This window comes from Coregonus lavaretus (assembly GCF_964263955.1).
Source record: "Coregonus lavaretus genome assembly, chromosome: 31".
Taxonomy (NCBI): domain Eukaryota; kingdom Metazoa; phylum Chordata; class Actinopteri; order Salmoniformes; family Salmonidae; genus Coregonus; species Coregonus lavaretus.
The window spans coordinates 28,552,494-28,575,312 of NC_140018.1; the positions used below are offsets into that span (position 1 = coordinate 28,552,494).

Here is a 22,819-nt window from a genome sequence, read left to right on the forward strand (position 1 = left end):
AATTACAGGCCTCTCTCATCTTTTTAAGTGGGAGAACTTGCACAATTGGTGGCTGACTAAATAATTTTTTCCCCCACTGTAACTGGCAAAGAAACACGAGAACAATGTGTCACAAGCCGGGCTAGAACTCCGGTCTCAGATGTGTAGAGCTGGGGGTACTACCCCTTAGCCACAGAGGAGGTGTTGTAGGACCCAAATGAAACACCCAAGGCAATACTCCAGGCAAGTAGATTTAATGTTCCAAAACAGGAGGCAAAACAAAACAACTCCACGAGGGGAGAAAAACAAACTAAAGATAACTTTGAACAACTTACTAGGACAGACACGGTGGGACAAAGCAGGAGACACATAGTCAGGACGCAATAACCAAGTGAGAAACAAGGGGAAAACACACAGCTAAAATACTAAAGGGAAAACAAGGCACAGGTGACCTGGATCAAACTAATGAGGACACACGAGGAAGAACTAAGGCAGAGGGGAACACAGCTGACCTCTAGAGGCCCGGAGACAAACAGGAAAAGCAGGAAGCTGACAGGACCCCCTCCTCTAGGAACGACTCCTGACGTTCCTTCCAGAACACCCTGGCCTCAGGGTGCGAAAATCTCGGACCAACCCTGGGTCCAGGATGTCCCTGGCTGGAACCCAGGAGCGCTCCTCTGGCCCGTAGCCCTCCCAGTCCACCAGATACTGCAGAGAGTTCTGGACCCTCCGGGAGTCCAGTATCCGGCGGACTGTGTAGGCTGGCTGGCCGTCAATAATCCTGGGAGGTGGCGGGGGTCTGCGTGGGGGGGCAAAGGGAGAAGACAAGACAGGTTTAATAAGTGACACATGGAAAGTGGGGTTAATACGAAGGGAGCGAGGGAGAACCAAACGATAAGACACAGGGTTAACCTTTCTAGCAATGCGGAAAGGGCCGATGTATCTCTGGGAAAGCTTCTTGGATTCGACCCGGAGGGGCAGGTTCTTAGTGGCCAACCAAACTCTCTGACCAGCTCGGAAACTAGGGGCCGTCCGGCGGTGGCGATTAGCCTGACTTTGGTATCTCTGGGAGGTCCGAAGGAGGGCACGCCTGGCCTTCTTCCAGGTCCGCCTACAGCGTTGGACAAAGCGCTGGGCCGAGGGAACACCAACTTGCGCCTCCTCCTCTGGAAATAATGGAGGGTTGTAACCGAACTGGCATTCGAAGGGGGACAATCCGGTGGCTGAGGACTGGAGGGTGTTGTGGGCATATTCAGCCCAAATGATATAGGTGGCCCAAGACGTGGGATTACTGGCCGCCATACACCGCAGGGTGGTCTCCAGATCCTGATTAATCCGTTCCGTTTGGCCATTAGACTCTGGATGGAACCCCGACGATAGGCTGGCTGTGGCCCCAACAAGCCTGCAGAAGGCCCCCCAAAACCGGGACGAGAATTGGGGACCTCGGTCAGAGACCACGTCCAGGGGAATACCAAATATCCGGAAGACATGGTTCATGAGGAGCTCAGCAGTCTCCTTAGCCGAGGGCAGCTTGGGCAGGGGAATAAACCGGGCAGCCTTAGAGAACCGGTCTACCACCACTAGGATGACGGTGTTGCCCTGGGATAGAGGAAGTCCTGTAACAAAGTCCAGAGAAAGGTGTGACCATGGCCTTCGAGGAACAGGTAAGGGATGGAGCATTCCCTGGGGTCGCTGGCGTGTCGACTTTCCCTGGTTGCACACAGGGCAGGCCTCAACATAGACCTGCACGTCCTTCTTGATGGACGGCCACCAAAACCGCCGTCGGAGGAACTCCAGTGTGCGAGCACTGCCTGGATGGCATGTCAAGGGCGACTCATGACCCCACTGCAAGACGCGGGCCCGAACAGAGAGAGGAACGTACAGGCGACCGGCAGGACCACCGCCTGGATCGGGCTCATGGACAAGAGCTTCTCGTACCCCTCTTTCTAGTTCCCACTGAAGAGGTGCGACGATCCTAGACCTCGGAATAATCGATGCCAAGGGCTTCTCTTGTACCTCGGGAGAATAGACTCGAGACAGAGCATCCGGCTTGACGTTCTTGGTGCCAGGTCGGTAAGTCAGGAGGAACTGGAATCGATTAAAGAAAAGGGACCATCGTGCTTGCCGAGGGTTCATCCGCTTAGCCTGTTGGAGATATTCCAGGTTCTTGTGGTCTGTGAGAACCTGGAAAGGGTGCTGAGCCCCCTCCAGCCAATGGCGCCATTCTTCCAAGGCCAGTTTTACCGCAAGCAACTCTAGATCCCCCACGTGGTAGTTGCGCTCGGCCTCAGACAGGCGGCGAGACATGAAGGCACAAGGGTGTAATCTCCCATCCGCACCCCTCTGTGACAGGACGGCTCCCACCCCCACCTCTGAGGCGTCCACCTCCACCACGAAAGGTCTCTCTGGGTCAGGGGTCACCAGAATCGGAGCAGAAGTGAAGCGGCGCTTGAGATCCTCGAAGGCCCCTGCTGCTTCCGGACCCCAGTGAATCTTGGTCCCTCCTCCCTTGGTAAGCGTCGTCAAGGGGGCTACCACCGAGCTGAAATTCTTAATGAACTTCCGATAGAAGTTAGAAAAGCCAATGAACCGTTGAACCTCCTTGACCGTGGCAGGTGTGGGCCAATCGTGGACCGCCTTGACCTTCTTGGGATCCATCTCTAGGTGCCCGGGAGTGACAATAAACCCGAGAAACTGAGTCTGAGAAACATGAAATTCACACTTCTCAGGCTTAACGTAGAGGTGATTGTCAAGGAGCCTCTGGAGAACCCTGCTAACATGCCCCTCATGCTCCTTCAGTGACCTCGAGAAGATGAGGATATCGTCCAGGTACACGAAGACGAACAGATTAAGCATATCCCGGAGAACATCATTAATCAGGGCTTGGAATACTGCGGGGGCATTGGTGAGCCCGAACGGCATCACCCGATATTCATAGTGCCCCGTGGGCGTGTTGAACGCCGTCTTCCATTCGTCTCCTGGCCGGATCCGCACGAGATGGTAAGCATTGCGGAGATCCAGCTTAGTAAAAATGGAAGCCCCTTGAAGCAGCTCAAAAGCAGTGGCCATGAGAGGAAGGGGGTATCGATTCCGAACCGTGATCTTGTTGAGTCCCCGGTAATCAATACAAGGCCTGAGACCCCCGTCTTTCTTTTCAACAAAAAAGAAGCCCGCCCCAGCCGGGGAAGTAGAGGCATAGATGAGGCCGGCTGCCAAGGACTCCTTAATGTAGGTGTCCATAGCTGCGTGCTCGGGGGAGGACAAGGAAAAGATCCGACCTCTAGGAGGGCAGCACCCAGGGAGTAGATCAATGGCACAGTCATACGTGCGATGAGGCGGTAAGGCAGTAGCCCGGGCCTTGCTGAACACTGCCTTGAACCGATGGTAAACACTGGGGACTCGGGAGACGTCAACAGACTCTTGAAACTGGGTACTAGGGGCTGAGGGACTCTGAAGCATGCAGGTGAGTTGGCAGGTGGGACCCCAGCTTAGAATGGTGCCCGTAGGCCAGTCGATCTGGGGATTATGTCTGCATAGCCAAGGGTGACCCAGGATAATAGGATACTCGGGAGAGTCAATGAGATAGAAGGTCTCCTCCTGCTGGTGTTGAGAGATGGTAAGTCGCAGGGACTGAGTCGCCTCGGTAACCTTTCCTGGTTCCAGAGGTCTGCCATCTAAGGCTGTAACTGCCTGGGGTTGAGGAAGTAGTTGGGTAGGGCTCTTAAGTTCCTTAGCCAAGGTTACATCCAGGAAATCACCTGCGGCACCGGAATCGATCATAGCCTGGACCCGATGCTGGTGGCCCCCCCAGGACAGAGTGGCTGGAATAGCCAGGACAGCGTTAGTAGGAGGCGCTCTAATTCTCCCCATCACAGCCCTCCTGTAGCTGGGCGGGGACAGGCGTTTCCCGAAAGCTCGGGGCAAGTGGAGCGGAAGTGGCCGGCAACCCCGCAGTAGAGGCACCGACGTTCCCTCATGCGACGTTCCCTTTCGTTGGGAGAAAGCCTGGAACGGCCTAACTGCATGCTCTCCGGTGAATCCTGGAGCAGTTCAGGAGCCGGGGAAGCTCTGAATGACGGAGTCCAAACAGGAGAAACAGAGCTGCTCAGAGGAACTTGGGACTGAGACACCTGACGGCGAGCCGTTCTCCACTCTCTTAGACGATTGTCCAGGCGGATGGCCAAGGCTATGAGGGACTCGAGATCTCCAGCTGGTTCTCGGGTGGCTAACTCATCTTGAAGGGGCTCAGATAACCCTCCCTGAAAGCAGACCCTCAGCGCTTCATCATTCCATCCGCTCCTTGCTGCTATGGTCCGGAAATCAATGGCAAAATCTGCCGTGCTTCGGGGGCCCTGACGGAGAGACAGTAGGCGCTTGGAAGCCTCCCGCCCACTGACAGGATGATCGAACACCCGCTTGAACTCTTCTACAAATGCAGCGTGGGAGTCACAACAGGCCTCCTGGGACTGCCACACCGCAGAGGCCCAGGCGAGCGCCTTGTCTGAAAGAAGGGTAATGATGTAGGCAATCTTGGAACGGTCTGTGGGAAAACTTGAGGGTTGGAGCTCGAAGGTGAGGGAGCATTGGGTGAGGAAACCCTGGCAAGAGCTTGGATCCCCAGAAAAGGGCTTGGGAGGTGGTAGTCGGGGCTCCGCCACTAGAGAAGGCCTGTCGTCACTGGGGGGTGACCTGGGGGAAGGGAGAGGACCAGGGAGGCGTTCAAAGAGCTGGCGGAGGGCACTCATCATTTCGGCCAGGAGTTGAGAATGACTAGCCATCAGCTCCTCTTGTCGGCTGAGAACGGCTTCATGGCGCTGGAAAGAAGCCTCATGTCGAGTGATCACCGCCAACAGGTCCTGGGAACTGAGTGTTTCTGGGTCCATGATTGACTTGGTTATTCTGTCACAAGCCGGGCTAGAACTCCGGTCTCAGATGTGTAGAGCTGGGGGTACTACCCCTTAGCCACAGAGGAGGTGTTGTAGGACCCAAATGAAACACCCAAGGCAATACTCCAGGCAAGTAGATTTAATGTTCCAAAACAGGAGGCAAAACAAAACAACTCCACGAGGGGAGAAAAACAAACTAAAGATAACTTTGAACAACTTACTAGGACAGACACGGTGGGACAAAGCAGGAGACACATAGTCAGGACGCAATAACCAAGTGAGAAACAAGGGGAAAACACACAGCTAAAATACTAAAGGGAAAACAAGGCACAGGTGACCTGGATCAAACTAATGAGGACACACGAGGAAGAACTAAGGCAGAGGGGAACACAGCTGACCTCTAGAGGCCCGGAGACAAACAGGAAAAGCAGGAAGCTGACACAATGTCACACTTTAGTAGCTTTTTTCTTATCAATTCGACCAAGTTCTACATGTGGGTTTTGGATTTTTTTTTACTGTTCCCAAATGCTCTGTGTGACCACCCGCCAACGTGGCTGGTGAAATAGACATTCTTATTTACCCGCCAATGACAAAATCTACCCGCATTTGGAGGGTGGCGGGTGTCAAAATACCAACCCTGATTATGTGCTATCTTTTATGATGATGTTATAAAATGGGAGTCAGTCATTTCTAGTAATGCACACATAGCTTATAATCCTGTCTATTCATTTTTCTCTTGATGCAAATTAGCCGGCTGATGTGGGGGACAGCTGGATGGCAGTCCAGAGACAGTGTTGACTGGAGGGCAAAGAGGTAGAAGGGAAGGGCTCTGGGGTACTGTAGAGATGACATTAACCACAGCTGCACAGCCCTCCCTTTAATCCTGTTTCACCATGGAGCTATGAAGGGGCACTGCAATTCCATTAAAAGGGTTTCTGGATAAATAGCTAATATCCAGCTTTGGCTCAAATTATAGAATGTGCTCTCAGTACATTTTGAGTACAGTTTTGTTGAATACATTTTGAACATAATCACAATGATGTATCAATTTCAATTCAAAGGGATTTATTGGCATGGGAAATATATGTTTATATTGCCAAAGCAAGTGAAATAGATAATAAACAAAAGTGAAATAAACAGTCAAAAATGAACAATAAACGTTACACTCAAAGGAATAGAGACCTTTCAAATGTCATATTATGGCTATGTACAGTGTTATAACGATGTGCAAATAGTTAAAGTACAAAAGGGAAAATAAATAAACAAATATGGGTTGTATTTACAATGGTGTTTGTTCTTCACTGGTTGCCCTTTTCTTGTTGCAACAGGTCACAAATATTGCTGCTGTGATGGCACACTTTGATATTTCTCCCAATAGATATGGGAGTTTATTAAAATTGGATTTGTTTTTGATTTCTTTGTGGGTCTGTGTAATCTGAGGGAAATATGTCTCTATTATGGTCATACATTTGGCAGGAGGTTAGGAAGAGCAGCTCAGTTTCCACCTCTCTCTCTCTCTCTCTCTCTCTCTCTCTCGCACGCACATATACATACATTCGTGGTCAAAAGTTTTGAGAATGACACAAATACTAATTTTCACAAAGTCTGCTGCCTCAGTTTTGATGATGGCAATTTGCAAATACTCCAGAATGTCATGAAGAGTGATCAGATGGATTTCAATTAATTGCAAAGTCCCTCTTTGCCATGAAAATGAACTTAATCCCCAAAAAACATTTCCACTGCATTTCAGCCCTGCCACAAAAGGACCAGCTGCCATCATGTGAGTGATTCTCTCGTTAACACAGGTGAGAGTGTTGACGAGGACAAGGCTGGAGATCACTCTGTCATGCTGATTGAGTTAGAATAACAGACTGGAAGCTTTAAAAGGAGGGTGGTGCTTGAAATCATTGTTCTTCCTCTGTTAACCATGGTTACCTGCATGGAAACACGTGCCGTCATCATTGCTTTGCACAAAAAGGGCTTCAAAGGCAAGGATATTGCTGCTAGTAAGATTGCACCTAAATCAACCATTTATCGGATCATCAAGAACTTCAAGGAGAGAGGTTCAATTGTTGTGAAGAAGGCATCAGGGCGCCCAAGAAAGTCCAGCAAGCTCCAGGACCGTCTCCTAAAGTTAATTCAGCTGCGGGATCGGGGCACCCCCAGTGCAGAGCTTGCTCAGGAATGGCAGCTGGCAGGTGTGAATGCATCTGCACGCACAGTGAGGCGAAGACTTTTGGAGGATGGCCTGGTGTCAAGAAGGGCAGCAAAGAAGCCACTTCTCTCCAGGAAAAACATCAGGGACAGACTGATATTCTGCAGAAGGTACAGGGATTGGACTGCTGAGGACTGTGGTAAAGTCATTTTCTCTGATGAATCCCCTTTCCGATTGTTTGGGGCATCTGGAAAACACCTTGTCCAGAGAAGACAAGGTGAGCGCTACCATCAGTCCTGTGTCATGCCAACAGTAAAGCATCCTGAGACCATTCATGTGTGGGGTTGCTTCTCAGCCAAGGGAGTGGGCTCACTCACAATTTTGCCTAAGAACACAGCCATGAATAAAGAATGGTACCAACAAATCCTCATAGAGCAACTTCTCCCAACCATCCAAGAACAGTTTGGTGACGACCAATGCCTTTTCCAGCATGATGGAGCACCTTGCCATAATGCAAAAGTGATAACTAAGTGGCTCGGGGAACAAAACATCAACATTTTGGGTCCATGGCCAGGAAACTCCCCAGACCTTAATCCCATTGAGAACTTGTGGTCGATCCTCAAGAGGCGGGTGGACAAACAAAAACCCACAAATTCTGACAAACTCCAAGCATTGATTATGCAAGAATGGGCTGCCATCAGTCAGGATGTGGCCCAGAAGTTAATTGACAGCATGCCAGGGCGGATTACAGAGGTCTTGAAAAAGAAGGGTCAACATTGCAAATATTGACTCTTTGCATAAATAAAAGCCTTTGACACCAATGGAATGCTTGTAATTATACTTCAGTATACCATAGTAACATCTGACAAAAATATCTCATAACACTGAAGCAGCAAACTTTGTGAAGACCAATACTTGTGTCATTCTCAAAACTTTTGACCACGACTGTACACTGAACAAAAATGTCAACGCAACATGTAAAGTGCTTGTCCAATGTTTCATGAGTTGAAATAAAAGATCCCATGAATATTCCATACTCACAAAAAGCTTATTTCTCTCAAATTTTGTGCACAAATTTGTTTACATCCCTGTTAGTTAGCATTGTATCCTTTGTCAAGATACAGTGAGGGAAAAAAGTATTTGATCCCTGCTGATTTTGTACGTTTGCCCACTGACAAAGAAATGATCAGTCTATAATTTTAATGGTAGGTTTATTTGAACAGTGATAGACAGAATAACAACATAAAAATCCAGAAAAACGCTTGTCAAAAATGTTATAAATTGATTTGCATTTTAATGAGGGAAATAAGTATTTGACCCCCTCTCAATCAGAAAGATTTCTGGCTCCCAGGTGTCTTTTATACAGGTAACGCGCTGAGATTAGGAGCACACTCTTAAAGGGAGTGCTCCTAATCTCAGCTTGTTACCTGTATAAAAGACACCTGTCCACAGAAGCAATCAATCAATCAGATTCCAAACTATCCACCATGGCCAAGACCAAAGAGCTCTCCAAGGATGTCAGGGACAAGATTGTAGACCTACACAAGGCTGGAATGGGCTACAAGGCCATCGCCAAGCAGCTTGGTGAGAAGGTGACAACAGTTGGTGTGATTATTCGCAAATGGAAGAAATACAAAATAACTATCAATCTCCCTCGGCCTGGGGCTCCATGCAAGATCTCACCTCGTGGAGTTGCAATGTTCATGAGAACGGTGAGGAATCAGCCCAGAACTACACGGGAGGATCTTGTCAATGATCTCAAGGCAGCTGGAACCATAGTCACAAAGAAAACAATTGGTAACACACTACGCCATGAAGGACTGAAATCCTGCAGCGCCCGCAAGGTCCCCCTGCTCAAGAAAGCACATATACAGGCCGTCTGAAGTTTGCCAATGAACATCTGAATGATTCAGAGGAGAACTGGGTGAAAGTGTTGTGGTCAGATGAGACCAAAATCGAGCTCTTTGGCATCAACTCAACTCGCCGTGTTTGGAGGAGGAGGAATGCTACCTATGACCCCAAGAACACCATCCCCACCGTCAAACATGGAGGTGGAAACATTATGCTTTGGGGGTGTTTTTCTGCTAAGGGGACAGGACAACTTCACCGCATCAAAGGGACGATGGACGGGCCATGTACCGTCATATCTTGGGTGAGAACCTCCTTCCCTCAGCTAGGGCATTGAAAATGGGTCGTGGATGGGTATTCCAGCATGACAATGACCCAAAAGACACGGCCAAGGCAACAAAGGAGTGGCTCAAGAAGAAGCACATTAAGGTCCTGGAGTGGCCTAGCCAGTCTCCAGACCTTAATCCCATAGAAAATCTGTGGAGGGAGCTGAAGGTTCGAGTTGCCAATCGTCAGCCTCGAAACCTTAATGACTTATATCTGCAAAGAGGAGTGGAACAAAATCCCTCCTGAGATGTGTGCAAACCTGGTGGCCAACTACAAGAAACGTCTGACCTCTGTGATTGCCAACAAGGGTTTTTCCACCAAGTACTAAGTCATGTTTTGCAGAGGGGTCAAATACTTATTTCCCTCATTAAAATGCAAATCAATTTATAAAATTTTTGACATGCGTTTTTCTGGATTTTTTGTTTGTTATTCTGTCTCTCACTGTTCAAATAAACCTATCATTAAAATTATAGACTGATCATGTCTTTGTCAGTGGGCAAACGTACAAAATCAGCAGGGGATCAAATACTTTTTTCCCTCACTGTAATCCATCCACCTGACAGCTGTGGCATATCAAGAAGCTGATTAAACGGCATGATCATTAGACACCTCGTGCTGGGGACAATAAAAGGCAGCTCTAAAATGTGCCGTTTTGTCAAGCAACACAATGCCACAGATGTCTCAAGTTTTGAAGGAGCATGCGATTGGCATGCTGACTGCAGGAATGTCCACCAGAGATGTTTCCAGACAATTGAGGAGGTGCAGAAGAGTATTTATGTCTGTAATAAAGCCCTTTTGTGGGGAAAAACTAATTATTATTGGCTGGGCCTGGGTCCCCAGTGAGTGGGCCTGGCTCCCAAGTGGGTGGGCCTATGCCCTCCCATGCCCACGCATGGCTGCGCCCCTGCCCAGTCATGTGAAATCCATAGATTAGGGCCTAATGAATTTATTTCAATTGACTGAATTCCTTATATGAACTGTAACTCAGTAAAATCTTTGAAATTCTTGCATGTTGCGTTTATATTTTTGTTCAGTATAGCTAAATGGAGGGAAAGAAAGAAAGTGTGTTAATAAAGTTTTATCGTGCAAATTCGTTACAGTTCTACTACTTCCTGTTTACGTTTTTCATGTGACGTCACATGACTGCCATTTTTCTCTTTTCGAACAGGTCGTCTACCAAACTCGTGGAACAACAGACTTATGCCACGTCAGGACTTCATTTATAGCTAACTAACTTCTATGACAGCTGTTTAGGGTAAACTGCATACGACTTTTGGCTCTCGGTGAGCTTGACCGAATACATTGCTCGCATGTTTTTGAGTTTCAGACGAATCAAAAGACAGTATTGGCTAGTGTTAGCTAGCTAACGTCGTTAGCTGTATGTGCGTGTGTCAGCTGTCTCTCCTAAACAGACGCTAGCAACATTTTGAGTCCAGTTGACTTGTTAAAATGGAGAACAAATATAACCTCAAGAGCCCAGGTAAGTTTGTAAATGACACAGACTGCAATATGTCGAACTAGCTAACTTGATAATGCTATTTAGCCTAGCAGAAAGGATTTGGCTTTATTCACTTTCGCGTTGGGTTTCCCATCATAAAGAAGTGATGCCACCATCATACTGATAATAGCTAGCTTGTTTGACTGTATGTTTAGCTAACTAGGTGCCCAATGATATTTGAATATAAATTACAATGACATAATATTAAAAAATAATCAAGACGTTATGGCTTTTTTCAAGCAGTCTGTCAGTCAGTAGATAACAAGTAGCCTAACCTCCACTTCACGGACACTAACTGAAGTCATGATATACTTTTGTCTATTTTTGTGTTGCTGTTCATTTGATCAGACTTAGTGGAGTCATTGAGCATAGATACAATGCAAAATTGGTGTCCTAAGTGTTGTAGTTATTTGCATTCACTAACACCTTACTCAAAAATACAGTAATCTGAGCAGTGGGCCCTGGTTATGACCACTCCAAAATAGTGAACCTGTATCAGACACCTCTGATGTTGACATTGTTATTCTGCCTCTGACTGGCTTTCCTGGTCCAAGGACATACACACAAGTGCACACTGGTGGCAGGTGCAGAATTATCTTAACATGAACAGTTGAGTGGGTTGGAACATCTCGCTTTCAACCACAGCTAATCAGTTACACTAAGCTCCATGTGTTCAGTGGGTTCTGTGGTTTCCTCACTAGCTCAAATTAGACATGGTTTCTAGATTTCATTTTCTGCCTTCTGTGGCCAGCCTTGGGCTGTGTCAATAAATGTGTAACCTTGTTTTTGCATAAAGCATTTTTTATCCTGTCGTTCCTGTCCTCCACACTAGATCAAGTATAGTGTGGAGGGTTGGGGGAAGATTTTTAAATTCTCTGCTCAGAATGTTGTATATCAAAGTTGTCTTGTCCTTGCACGCTCATTGTGGGTTGTCAAGTGGGCTGCATTCAAGGTAAGGACTTAAAGGAAGGGTTTACAAATACAGCTTGGGTTAGTTAGCGTTTGGATTTTGAGAAGGGGTCAAAATAAGGCTGAGGCTATAGTTGAGTTAGGGTGTTGAAAGGATCAAATAAAGACTTGGTTCCAGTTTTGAAAAGTGGTCAAGTCAAAATAAGGTCAAGGCTACAGCACTTTCTGGTATTTGATGCATTTACCATATCCCATTTTTGTGTGGATAAGCAAATGGAGATCCTATGCTTAGAGTATCACTTTCCTCATTTTGCAATAGCCTATTGTTGTAAGGTGAGCGTGACATTTGTCTCTGAGACCTGGCAATCCTTCAAGCTTGTAGAGCTGTGAGGAAACGGCATTAGAAACCCACAACGAAAACCTCAGCCCTTCCCAAATGGCACCCTATCCCTATTTAGTGCACTACTTTTGACCAGGACCCATAGTGCTCTGGTCAAAAGTAGTGCACTATATAGAGAATATGGTGCCATTTGGGACATTGACCTCCTCTAGGTTTGGAAGGGGGAGTGGTCAGTAGTAAGCTCAGACGATTCCATCATCGCCCATGTCTCTAAATCCTATTGTGTCTTCTTATGAGTTTGGTTAAAAGTCGTTATGTAACGGTGTCTCCCTGCTCGCAGGATGCACCCTGCCTGAATCGTCCCCAGTTGCCTGCAAACACTAAAATGTGTTATGTAAGATTTTGTGTACAGGATTATAATCCTATCCCCCAGGTCCACTGACTGAAACCCTGCTCACCGCTGGAGTCAGGAGGCCCATGTGGCAGCAGAGGCTTTTCTTCTGTCACACCGACTCATTATTATGAGACGCGGCTAAAGAAGAGCTCCACATAGATTTAATCCCAAATGGCACCCTATTTCCTATATAGTGCACTACTTTTGACTAGGGCTGGGAATTGCCAGGGACCTCACAATACGATATTATCACGATACTTAGGTGCCAATATGATATGTATTGCGATTTTATTGCGATATGTTCCAAACATATTGCATACTTAGTGGGTAAGAGCGTTGTGCCAGTAACCGAAAGGTCGCTGGTTCTAATCCCCGAGCCGACTAGGTGAAAAATCTGTCGATGTGTCCTTAAGCAAGGCACTTAACCCTAATTGCTCCTGTAAGTCGCTCTGGATAAGAGCGTCTGCTAAATGACTAAAAATGTAAATGTAAAAATCTGCTGCAGAGAGACGAGAGAGTATGAGAAAATTAGTTTTGATAATATCATGGAAATAAGTGATGAAAACATGTTGGCACACTATTTAAAAAGAAGATGGAGAACAAGCTATAGGATGAAAAATACCGGAGTTTTGGCGACGGTACAGCCAATTAGTGCTAGCTAACGCTAGCATTTTTTAAACAAATCGATACTTAGTTACGGGTCCTTTTCCAACAATGCAGAGATAAAATATAAATAGTGACACGAGGAATACATACACAGTGAATAACGAATAACAATAACGAGTAAAAATAACATGGCTATATACAGGGAGTACCAGTGCAGGGGTACAAGGTAATTGAGGAAGCTATGTACAGTTGAAGTCGGAAGTTTACATACACTTAGGTTGGAGTCATTAAAACTTGTTTTTCAACCGCGCCACAAATTTCTTGTTAACAAACTATAGTTTTGGCAAGTCGGTTAGGACTTCTTTCTGATAGGCTAATTGACATAATTTGAATAAATTGGAGGTGTACCTGTGGATGTATTTCAAGGCCTACCTTCAAACTCAGTGCCTCTTTGCTTGACATCATGGGAAAATCAATAGAAATCAGCCAAGACCTCAGAAAAACAATTGTAGACCTCCACAAGTCTTGTTCATCCTTGGGAGCAATTTCCAAACGCCTGAAGGTACCACGTTCATCTGTACAAACAATAGTACGCAAGTATAAACACCATGGGACTACGCAGCCGTCATACCGCTCAGGAAGGAGACGCGTTCTGTCTCCTAGAGATGAACGTACTTTGGTGCGAAAAGTGCAAATCAATCCCAGAACAACAGCAAAGGACCTTGTGAAGATGCTGGACGAAACAGGTACAAAGTATCTATATCCACAGTAATACAAGTCCTATATCGACATAACCTGAAAGGCTGCTCAGCAAGGAAGAAGCCACTGCTCCAAAACTGCCATAAAAAAAGCCAGACTACGGTTTGCAACTGCACATGGGGACAAAGATCGTACTTTTTGGAGAAATGTCCTCTGGTCTGATGAAACAAAAATAGAACTGTTTGCCCATAATGACCATTGTTATGTTTGGAGGAAAAGGGGGGGAGCTTGCAAGCCGAAGAACACCATCCCAACCGTGAAGCACAGGGGTGGCAGCATTCAGTGAGAGAGAGAGAGACCTTAAACAGACAAAAGGGGAAAGTATCTTTGGACGTGAGAGAGAGACGATTAAGTGAATTAATAACGTTTTTGGGGACAATCAGCTTTGAAATCAGCATATCTTTGCGTTATGGTTTCACAAACAAAGTAATAATAATATGCCATTTAGCAGACGCTTTTATCCAAAGCGACTTACAGTCATGTGTGCATACATTTTTACGTATGGGTGGTCCCAGGGATCGAACCCACTACCCTGGCGTTACAAGTGCCATGCTCTACCAATTGAGCTACAGAAGACCACCGTACTAGGGTAGTGAATCCCGACCGGTGACTGTAATCATGTGATTGTCTTTACTTTACTCAGTACATTCCAAGCTTACTTGCCTCCACCATATACATTCCTCCTACAGATAACCAGACTTTGGCACTCCTCCTTTCTATATGATAACTGATGATTAACAATATTTCAAGTTTAGAAGTCAGAACCCATCACTACACTTGACACTTACATGCATCTTCTGCTATCAGAATATGAAGATCGCATTGAAAAGACTGGTTCAGAAATGAAGATCGCATTGAAAAGACTGGTCTAGACGCACAAAAGTTGCTTTGTGGTCTGATTGTGTTCAGATCTGGCTGACCACTTCAGGTGGTGGTCAGGGATGCATTGTGTGCATATTACTCCTCAGTTTCTATGCATTCAGGCTACCGAAAGCACATACAGTGGGCGACGTCATCAGCACTCCTCACACAAGTCTCCAGAAAACGTGTGTTTTGGTACTGAGAGGCACCTTTTCATTATAACATTGGAGGAAATACGTTCCTAGCATGTGAGGAACGTGTTTGCTGGCCTCAAATGCTAGCCAGCTAGCTAATATTTAGAAAAACATTTTTGTTTGTTTGGTTAGAGTTATGTTAACTGTTTGCAATCTCTTTAGCGTTGCTTGCTGGCTAGTTAGCTACAGTAGTTAGCTACTGCCATCAGTTGTTGTGTTATCATACACTGCTCAAAAAAATAAAGGGAACACTTCAACAACACAATGTAGCTCCAAGTCAATCACACTTCTGTGAAATCAAACTGTCCACTTAGGAAGCAACACTGATTGACAATAAATTTCACATGCTGTTGTGCAAATGGAATAGACAACAGGTGGAAATTATAGGCAATTAGCAAGACACCCCCAATAAAGGACTGGTTTTGCAGGTGGTGACCACAGACCACTCAGTTCCTATGCTTCCTGGCTGATGTTTTGGTCACTTTTGAATGCTGGCGGTGCTTTCACTCTAGTGGTAGCATGAGACGGAGTCTACAACCCACACAAGTGGCTCAGGTAGTGCAGCTCATCCAGGATGGCACATCAATGCGAGCTGTGGCAAGAAGGTTTGCTGTGTCTGTCAGCGTAGTGTCCAGAGCATCGAGGCGCTACCAGGAGACAGGCCAGTACATCAGGAGACGTGGAGGAGGCCGTAGGAGGGCAACAACCCAGCAGCAGGACCGCTACCTCCGCCTTTGTGCAAGGAGGAGCAGGAGGAGCACTGCCAGAGCCCTGCAAAATGACCTCCAGCAGGCCACAAATGTGCATGTCTGCTCAAACGGTCAGAAACAGACTCCATGAGGGTGGTATGAGGGCCCGACGTCCACAGGTGGGGGTTGTGCTTACAGCCCAACACCGTGCAGGACGTTTGGCATTTGCCAGAGAACACCAAGATTGGCAAATTCGCCACTGGCGCCCTGTGCTCTTCACAGATGAAAGCAGGTTCACACTGAGCACATGTGACAGACGTGACAGAGTCTGGAGACGTCGTGGAGAACGTTCTGCTGCCTGCAACATCCTCCAGCATGACCGGTTTGGCGGTGGGTCAGTCATGGTGTGGGGTGGCATTTCTTTGGGGGGCCGCACAGCCCTCCATGTGCTCGCCAGAGGTAGCCTGACTGCCATTAGGTACCGAGATGAGATCCTCAGACCCCTTGTGAGACCATATGCTGGTGCGGTTGGCCCTAGGTTCCTCCTAATGCAAGACAATGCTAGACCTCATGTGGCTGGAGTGTGTCAGCAGTTCCTGCAAGAGGAAGGCATTGATGCTATGGACTGGCCCGCCCGTTCCCCAGACCTGAATCCAATTGAGCACATCTGGGACATCATGTCTCGCTCTATCCACCAACGCCACGTTGCACCACAGACTGTCCAGGAGTTGGCTGATGCTTTAGTCCAGGTCTGGGAGGAGATCCCTCAGGAGGCCACCTCATCAGGAGCATGCCCAGGCGTTGTAGGGAGGTCATACAGGCACGTGGAGGCCACACACACTACTGAGCCTCATTTTGACTTGTTTTAAGGACATTACATCAAAGTTGGATCAGCCTGTAGTGTCGTTTTCCACTTTAATTTTGAGGGTGACTCCAAATCCAGACCTCCATGGGTTGATACATTTGATTTCCATTGATCATTTTTGTGTGATTTTGTTGTCAGCACATTCAACTATGTAAAGAAAAAAGTATTTTAATAAGATTATTTAATTCATTCAGATCTAGGATGTGTTATTTTAGTGTTCCCTTTATTTTTTTGAGCAGTGAATTTTGACTATTCCACCATTTGTAGAATGCATACTGGCATTTTAACCAACAATGCAGTTTTAAGAAAAAATATGTACTAAATAAACTAAAGTAAAAAATAACAGTAACAATAAAATAACAATAACGAGGCTATATACAGGGGGTACCGTTACCGAGTCAATGTGCGGGGGTACAGGTTAGTCGAGGTAATTGAGGTAATACAGGGCCTCCTGTAGCTCAGTTGGTAGAGCATGGCGCTTGCAACGCCAGGGTTGTGGGTTCGATTCCCACGGGGGGCCAGTATTAAAAATGTATGCACTCACTAACTCTAAGTCGCTCCGGATAAGAGCGTCTGCTAAATTACTAAAATGTGATGTAAAATGTAATATGTACATTTAGGTAGGGGTAAAGTGACTATGCATAGATAATAAACAGCGAGTAGCAGCAGCGTAAAAAAAGGGGGGTCAATGCAAATAGTCGGGGTAGCCATTTGATTAGCTGTTCAGCAGTCTTATGGCTTGGGGGTTGAAGCTGTTCAGAAGCCTTTTGGACCTAGACTTGGCGCTCCGGTACCACTTGCCGTGCGGTAGCAGAGAGAACAGTCTATGACTAGGGTGGCTGGAGTCTTTGGCAGTTTTTAGGGCCTTCCTCTGACACCGCCTGGTATAGAGGTCCTGGAAGGCAGGAAGCTTGGCCCCAGTGATGTACTGGGCCGTACGCACTACCCTCTGTAGCGCCTTGCTGTTGGAGGCCGAGCAGTTGCCATACCAGGCGGTGATGCAACCAGTCAGGATGCTCTCAATGGTGCAGCTGTAGAACCTTTTGAGGATCTGAGGACCCATGCCAAATCTTTTCAGTCTCCTGAGGGGGAATAGGCATTGTCATGCCCTCTTTACGGCTGTCTTGGTGTGTTTGGACCATGATAGTTTGTTGGTGATGTGGACACCAAGGAACTTGAAGCTCTCAACCTGCTCCACTACAGCCCCGTCGATGAGAATGGGGGCGTGCTCGGCCCTCCTTTTCCTGTAGTCCACGATCATCTCCTTTTGTCTTGATCATGTTGAGGGAGAGGTTGTTGTCCTGGCACCACACGTCCAGGTCTCTGACCTCCTCCCTATAGGCTGTCCCAACGTTGTCGGTGATCAGGCCTACCACTGTTGTGTCGTCAGCAAACGTAATGATGATGTTGGAGTCGTGCTTGGCCACGCAGTCATGGGTGAACAGGGAGTACAGGAGGGGACTAAGCACGCACCCCTGAGGGGCCCCCGTGTTGAGGATCAGCGTGGCAGATGTGTTGTTACCTACCCTTACCACCTGGAGGCGGCCCATCAGGAAGTCCAGGATCCAGTTGCAGAGGGAGGTGTTTAGTCCCAGGGTCCTTAGCTTCACACCTGCAGACCGAGTTCCACTTATCCAGCAGAGCAAGCAACGGATCCAGTTAACTTTGGTACTTTTTCGATACTAGAACATGAAAATCGGTTCGGTACTAGAATTTGTTACTTTCGGTACTGTCAAATGTGTCTCACGTCGTCTACTGATTGGCACGATCAAGCCTGTCGCAAGCGCACCGTGCATACCTCTTGCCACTTACTCATACATTGCTAGAGCACTGGGAGTCTGGGCTGCGACACGGCATGTAGAAATTTTGAAACTGTTAAAAGCAATGCCCATACAGGCTTCAACACTTTACAATGCAAGAAGATACCGATAGCTTCCAGCTTTGTAGGCTAACTTTCTTTGATAGCTTACAGCTGAAGGACGCTAACATCAATTCACTACAGTAATACTTTGTTTGTGATAATATGCTAACCATAACGCAAAGATATGCTGATTTCAAAGCGGTTTCTCCCCAAAAACATTATTAATTCACTTAATCGTCTCCCTCACATCCAAAGATACTTTTGTCTGTGTAATGTCTCTCTCCCTCACCTAACTCAACTGACCGTGTGGGCATGTCTCCATGACATCATTACTGGGTCTTAAAGTCAGCGTGCAATTTGATAAAATAAGATATTGCTACCTATATGCAAATGTTGTTAATCAGTACAATAAAATGGATCCCAAATGGAAGGGAAACAGATTTTGTCATCTGTAGAGATTTAGCGTTCAAATAAATGATTACTATTATGTTGTTATGTGGTTAGATTGGTAAAATCGAAGTCTAATTAATTGTATGATTGTATAATTGATTCATTAATGCATGCATGGCTGTCTGAAATGTTGACATCAATTTTCAAATATAATGATATTGAACTCAAAAGATGCCCAACGATTGAACAGAGCAGTAGCTGAGTTTATCTGTCTAGATCAAGTGTCATTCTGTGACTTTGGCTAATTCGCCTTTTTTTGCTGTGGTATAATTATTTTATCGTTTTGGTATCGAGTATCGTGATGGTATCGTGATACTAAACCTGGTATCGGAATCGAAGTCAAAATTATGTTATCGTGACAACACTAATCAGCAGTGAGAATGAGTATTGATGAAAAGTCTGTGAGCCGTAGTAAGAGCACTTGTGCAAGGCTTGACGTCACTGTTAATATAGGATTTTGAAGCTGGATTCTTACTGAGCAAATTATGCAATACTGTTAAAGGTCCAATGCAGCCTTTTTTTTTTATCTCAACATGAAATCATTTCTGAGTAACAATTAACTACCTTACTGTCATTGTTTTCAATTCAAATGTTAAAAAAATTAAAATTAAAATAGCTTTTTAGCAAAGGGCAATTTCTCAAACAAGAATTTTGCTGTTTGGGAGTGGTCTGAGTGGGGAGGGGAAAACGGATAATTGGCTTTTATTGGCAGAGAGGTTTGGAATTCTCTTATTGGTCTTAACTAATTTACTAAATGGTGATGTCACCATGGAAGGCCAAAACTCCATCCCACCAAAACTGGCTGAAATTTCACGCAGTCTTTTCAAACAGCTCTTAAACTAAAAGGGCATTATCATAATTTTCACAATTTCACAGTATTATTCCAACCTCATAGTATGGAAATATATATAAAACACAGGACAATCCAGTTTTTGAGTGCACTGAGCCTTTAAGGATTTCCTAAGGTCCTGTTAGGTCTTTGTCCTACCTAGTGAATTATTACGATAAATCATCATGCTTAACCGATAGCCTGACTCTCACTGCAAAAGCCCCTCATTCCACAGTGGCTTTAATGAGGGATGGCTGAGTGGTTTAGCCTACACGAGGGTGCATGTTCGCTATCGGAGGTTGTCCGAAAACAGCATCTCTGCTTTCTTTCTGTCCCATGGGAAACACAATGAGTGCAGACTATACCAGACTGCTCCAAGACGATGTCGATTCGACCATCCACATGCGAAACAAAACAATGCTTTTTATTTTCTTCAGGCGTTTCTTCTCTTTCCCCACCACAACCAGAATAATTGTTTTTGAAGCCTGCTGCAGCTCTTTCACAGGGAGCCAGTGTTTATTCCCCAAACCGGATGAATTGGACTTAGTAGGGACATAGGCTATATGTAAACTTTTAACTCTGAATCTGGGGAGTTTGATGCATAGCCTTATTGTTCACAAGCTATATTATAATGAGTAAGGTTATGTAAAAATTAGTGTTGGGGCCAGTGTTTATTACCCAAACCGAATGAATTGGACTTAATGATGGGTGGTTCTTGGAGTGCTCAGTGGCCCTTCAGGTTATAATATAGCCCGTGAACAATAAGGCTATGCATTAAACTCCCCAGATTGAGTTAAAATACATATAGCCTATGTCCCTACTAAGTAACAAATGGGCAATTACAACTTTATGACAAAGTAGGCTAAATGTACAATCTTGATATGAAGTGTTATGCTATGTAGGCCTATATTTTATGTTCACTACTGTAGCAGGGCAATATCACGATAACGGGATTGTGCTGAGACTCAAATCTTTCACATTAAAATGTATGCCAAACAAAAACCATTGATTTCAAAGTTTAACAAACCATAGAACTCTATGCACATGGACCACTTTTAATAATTTACACTGAACATTTAACCAAAACACATTTTGGTAACAGAATTTTGGTAAACTCTCCCTCAGTTTATGTGACCATGTTTTCCTAAAACTCTTAAATATCTGTTACAAATTAAGATTCAAATATGTCTGCAGAAACAATAGGGTGTCCGCTTAGAAACAGAATTTGTTTTAATCACTTAATAATTCATAAACCAAATAGATATCAGTAGAAACACTAACTAATTGGTAGGTCTACCTACTTGTTATTTTTGTGATCTTTCATTATCCTCCCTCGTGAGGGAGAGATGTGGGGTTTTTGGTAATGGATTTACAAGGCACAGGGAAAAGTTTCTTGAACTTATACAAGGCAAAAAATTTTTTTTTACATAATAGCTGGCTAGGGTCTTTACTTCAACATTATTGTGTTTTGATGTATTTCTAATACCTTAAGACTTTTTCTGGTAGGTGTTTTCTAAGACTCCTTTTCCATCTTTGACCAGAAATCAAAGCCTTTACTATTTCCTAATATTTAGGATAGAAAATTGTTGAAAAATGCACAGTGCCTTCAGCAAGTATTCACACCCCAGGCCTTTTTCTGCAGTTTGTTGTTACAGCCTGAATATAAAATGAATTAAATTGAGATTTTGTGTCACTGCTAGACACAATAACCCATAATGTTAAAGTGGACTAATGTTTACAAATTAATTACAAATTAAAAGCTGAAGTGACTTGAGTCAATAAGTAGTCAAGCCCTTTGTTATGGCAAGCCTAAATAAGATCAGAAGTAAAACATTTGCTTTACAAGTCACATAAGTTGCATGAACATGATTTTTGAATGACTACGTCATCTATGTACCCCACACATACAATTATCTGTAAGGTCCCTCAGTCGATCAGTGAATTTCAAGCACAGATTCAACCAATGCCTCGCAAAGAAGGGCACCTATTGGTAGATGAGTAATATTTGTTTTTAAAGACACTGAATTTCCCTTTGAGTATGGTGAAGTTATTAATTACACTTGGATGGTGTATCAATACACCCAGTCACTACAAATATACAGGCGTACTTCCTAACTTAGTTGCCGAGAGGAAGGAAACCGCTCAGGGATTTTACCATGAGGCCAATGGTGACTTTAAAACAGTTAGAGTTTAATGGCTGTGATAGGAGAACTGAGGCTGGATCAACAACATTGTTGTTACTCCACAATACTAACCTAAATGACAGAGTGAAAAGAAGGACGCCTGTACAGAATAAAACATCTTTCAAAACATGCATCCTGTTTGCAATAAGGCACTGAAGTAAAACTTCAACAACAAAAAAATAGCAAAGTGTTATGTTTGGGACAAATCCAACACATCACTGAGTACCACTCTTCATATTTTCAAGCATTGTAGTGGCTGCATCATGTTATGGGTATGCTTGTAATCGGCAAGGACTAGGGAGTTTTTTTTAGGATAAAAAGAAACTGAATAGAACTAGTCACAGGCAAAATCCTAGAGGAAACCTGGTTCACTCTGATTTCCAACAGACACTGGGAGACAAATTAACCTTTCAGCAGGACAATAACCTAAAACACATGGCCAAATATACACTGGAGTTGCTTACCAAGACAACATTGAATGTTCCTGAGTGGCATAGTTACAGTTTTGACTTAAATCGGCTTGAAAATCTATGGCAAGACTTAAATGGCTGTCTATCAATGATCAATCACCAACTTGACAGAGCTTAAATATTTTTTTTATGAATAATGTGCAAATATTGTTCAATCCAGGTGTACAAAGCTATAAAGCCTTGTTCACAGTGCAGGCCTTAATGCTCAAATCAGTTTTGTTTTTCAAATCTGTTTTGGAATACTGACTGTTCAAACAGCAAGTTGCAAGTGACCAAATCGGATTTGTGTGTGTTCAGACAGCAGTCATTTGCTGACATGGTTATGCTAGTTCTCATAGTAACAACGGGTGTGTGTGCAGTGGTGTAGGCTGAATGGTGGTGCTCGTGCTTCCTATCAATCAGAAGTTATGTCGCAAGCTAAGGTGAAAACAATGCCTGCCATGGACATTTCCAAGTTGCTTTAAATGTTTAAAATAGTGTAAGAACACTTTTAAAGCCTCAAAGGATAAGATTATCCAACTTTTAAAACAAGTCCTTTTTGGCTAGCCACAGCAGGCAACTAGGTAGCTGTTTAGCTTTCTGGCACATTCACTAATTTGTTTGTAAACAATTAGCAAGCTAGTTGGCTACCACATACAGTGGGGAAAAAAAGTATTTAGTCAGCCACCAATTGTGCAAGTTCTCCCACTTAAAAAGATGAGAGAGGCCTGTAATTT

At 45.0% G+C, this 22,819-nt stretch overlaps 1 protein-coding gene across 2 annotated transcripts in view; it reads left to right on the forward strand.

Moving 5' to 3' along the window:
- Positions 1 to 10,351: 10,351 nt before the first annotated feature.
- ube2j1 (ubiquitin-conjugating enzyme E2, J1) overlaps positions 10,352 to 22,819 on the forward strand; it is a 41,500-nt gene continuing 29,032 nt past the window's right edge. For both annotated transcript variants that reach the window (XR_014610354.1, XM_084149114.1), the window contains exon 1: positions 10,352 to 10,675. Coding sequence is in view for 1 of the 2 variants with exons in the window: in XM_084149114.1 (XP_084005240.1) it covers positions 10,645 to 10,675 (31 nt within the window). In the remaining variant the exon portion in view is untranslated. The remainder of the gene's footprint in view (positions 10,676 to 22,819) is intronic.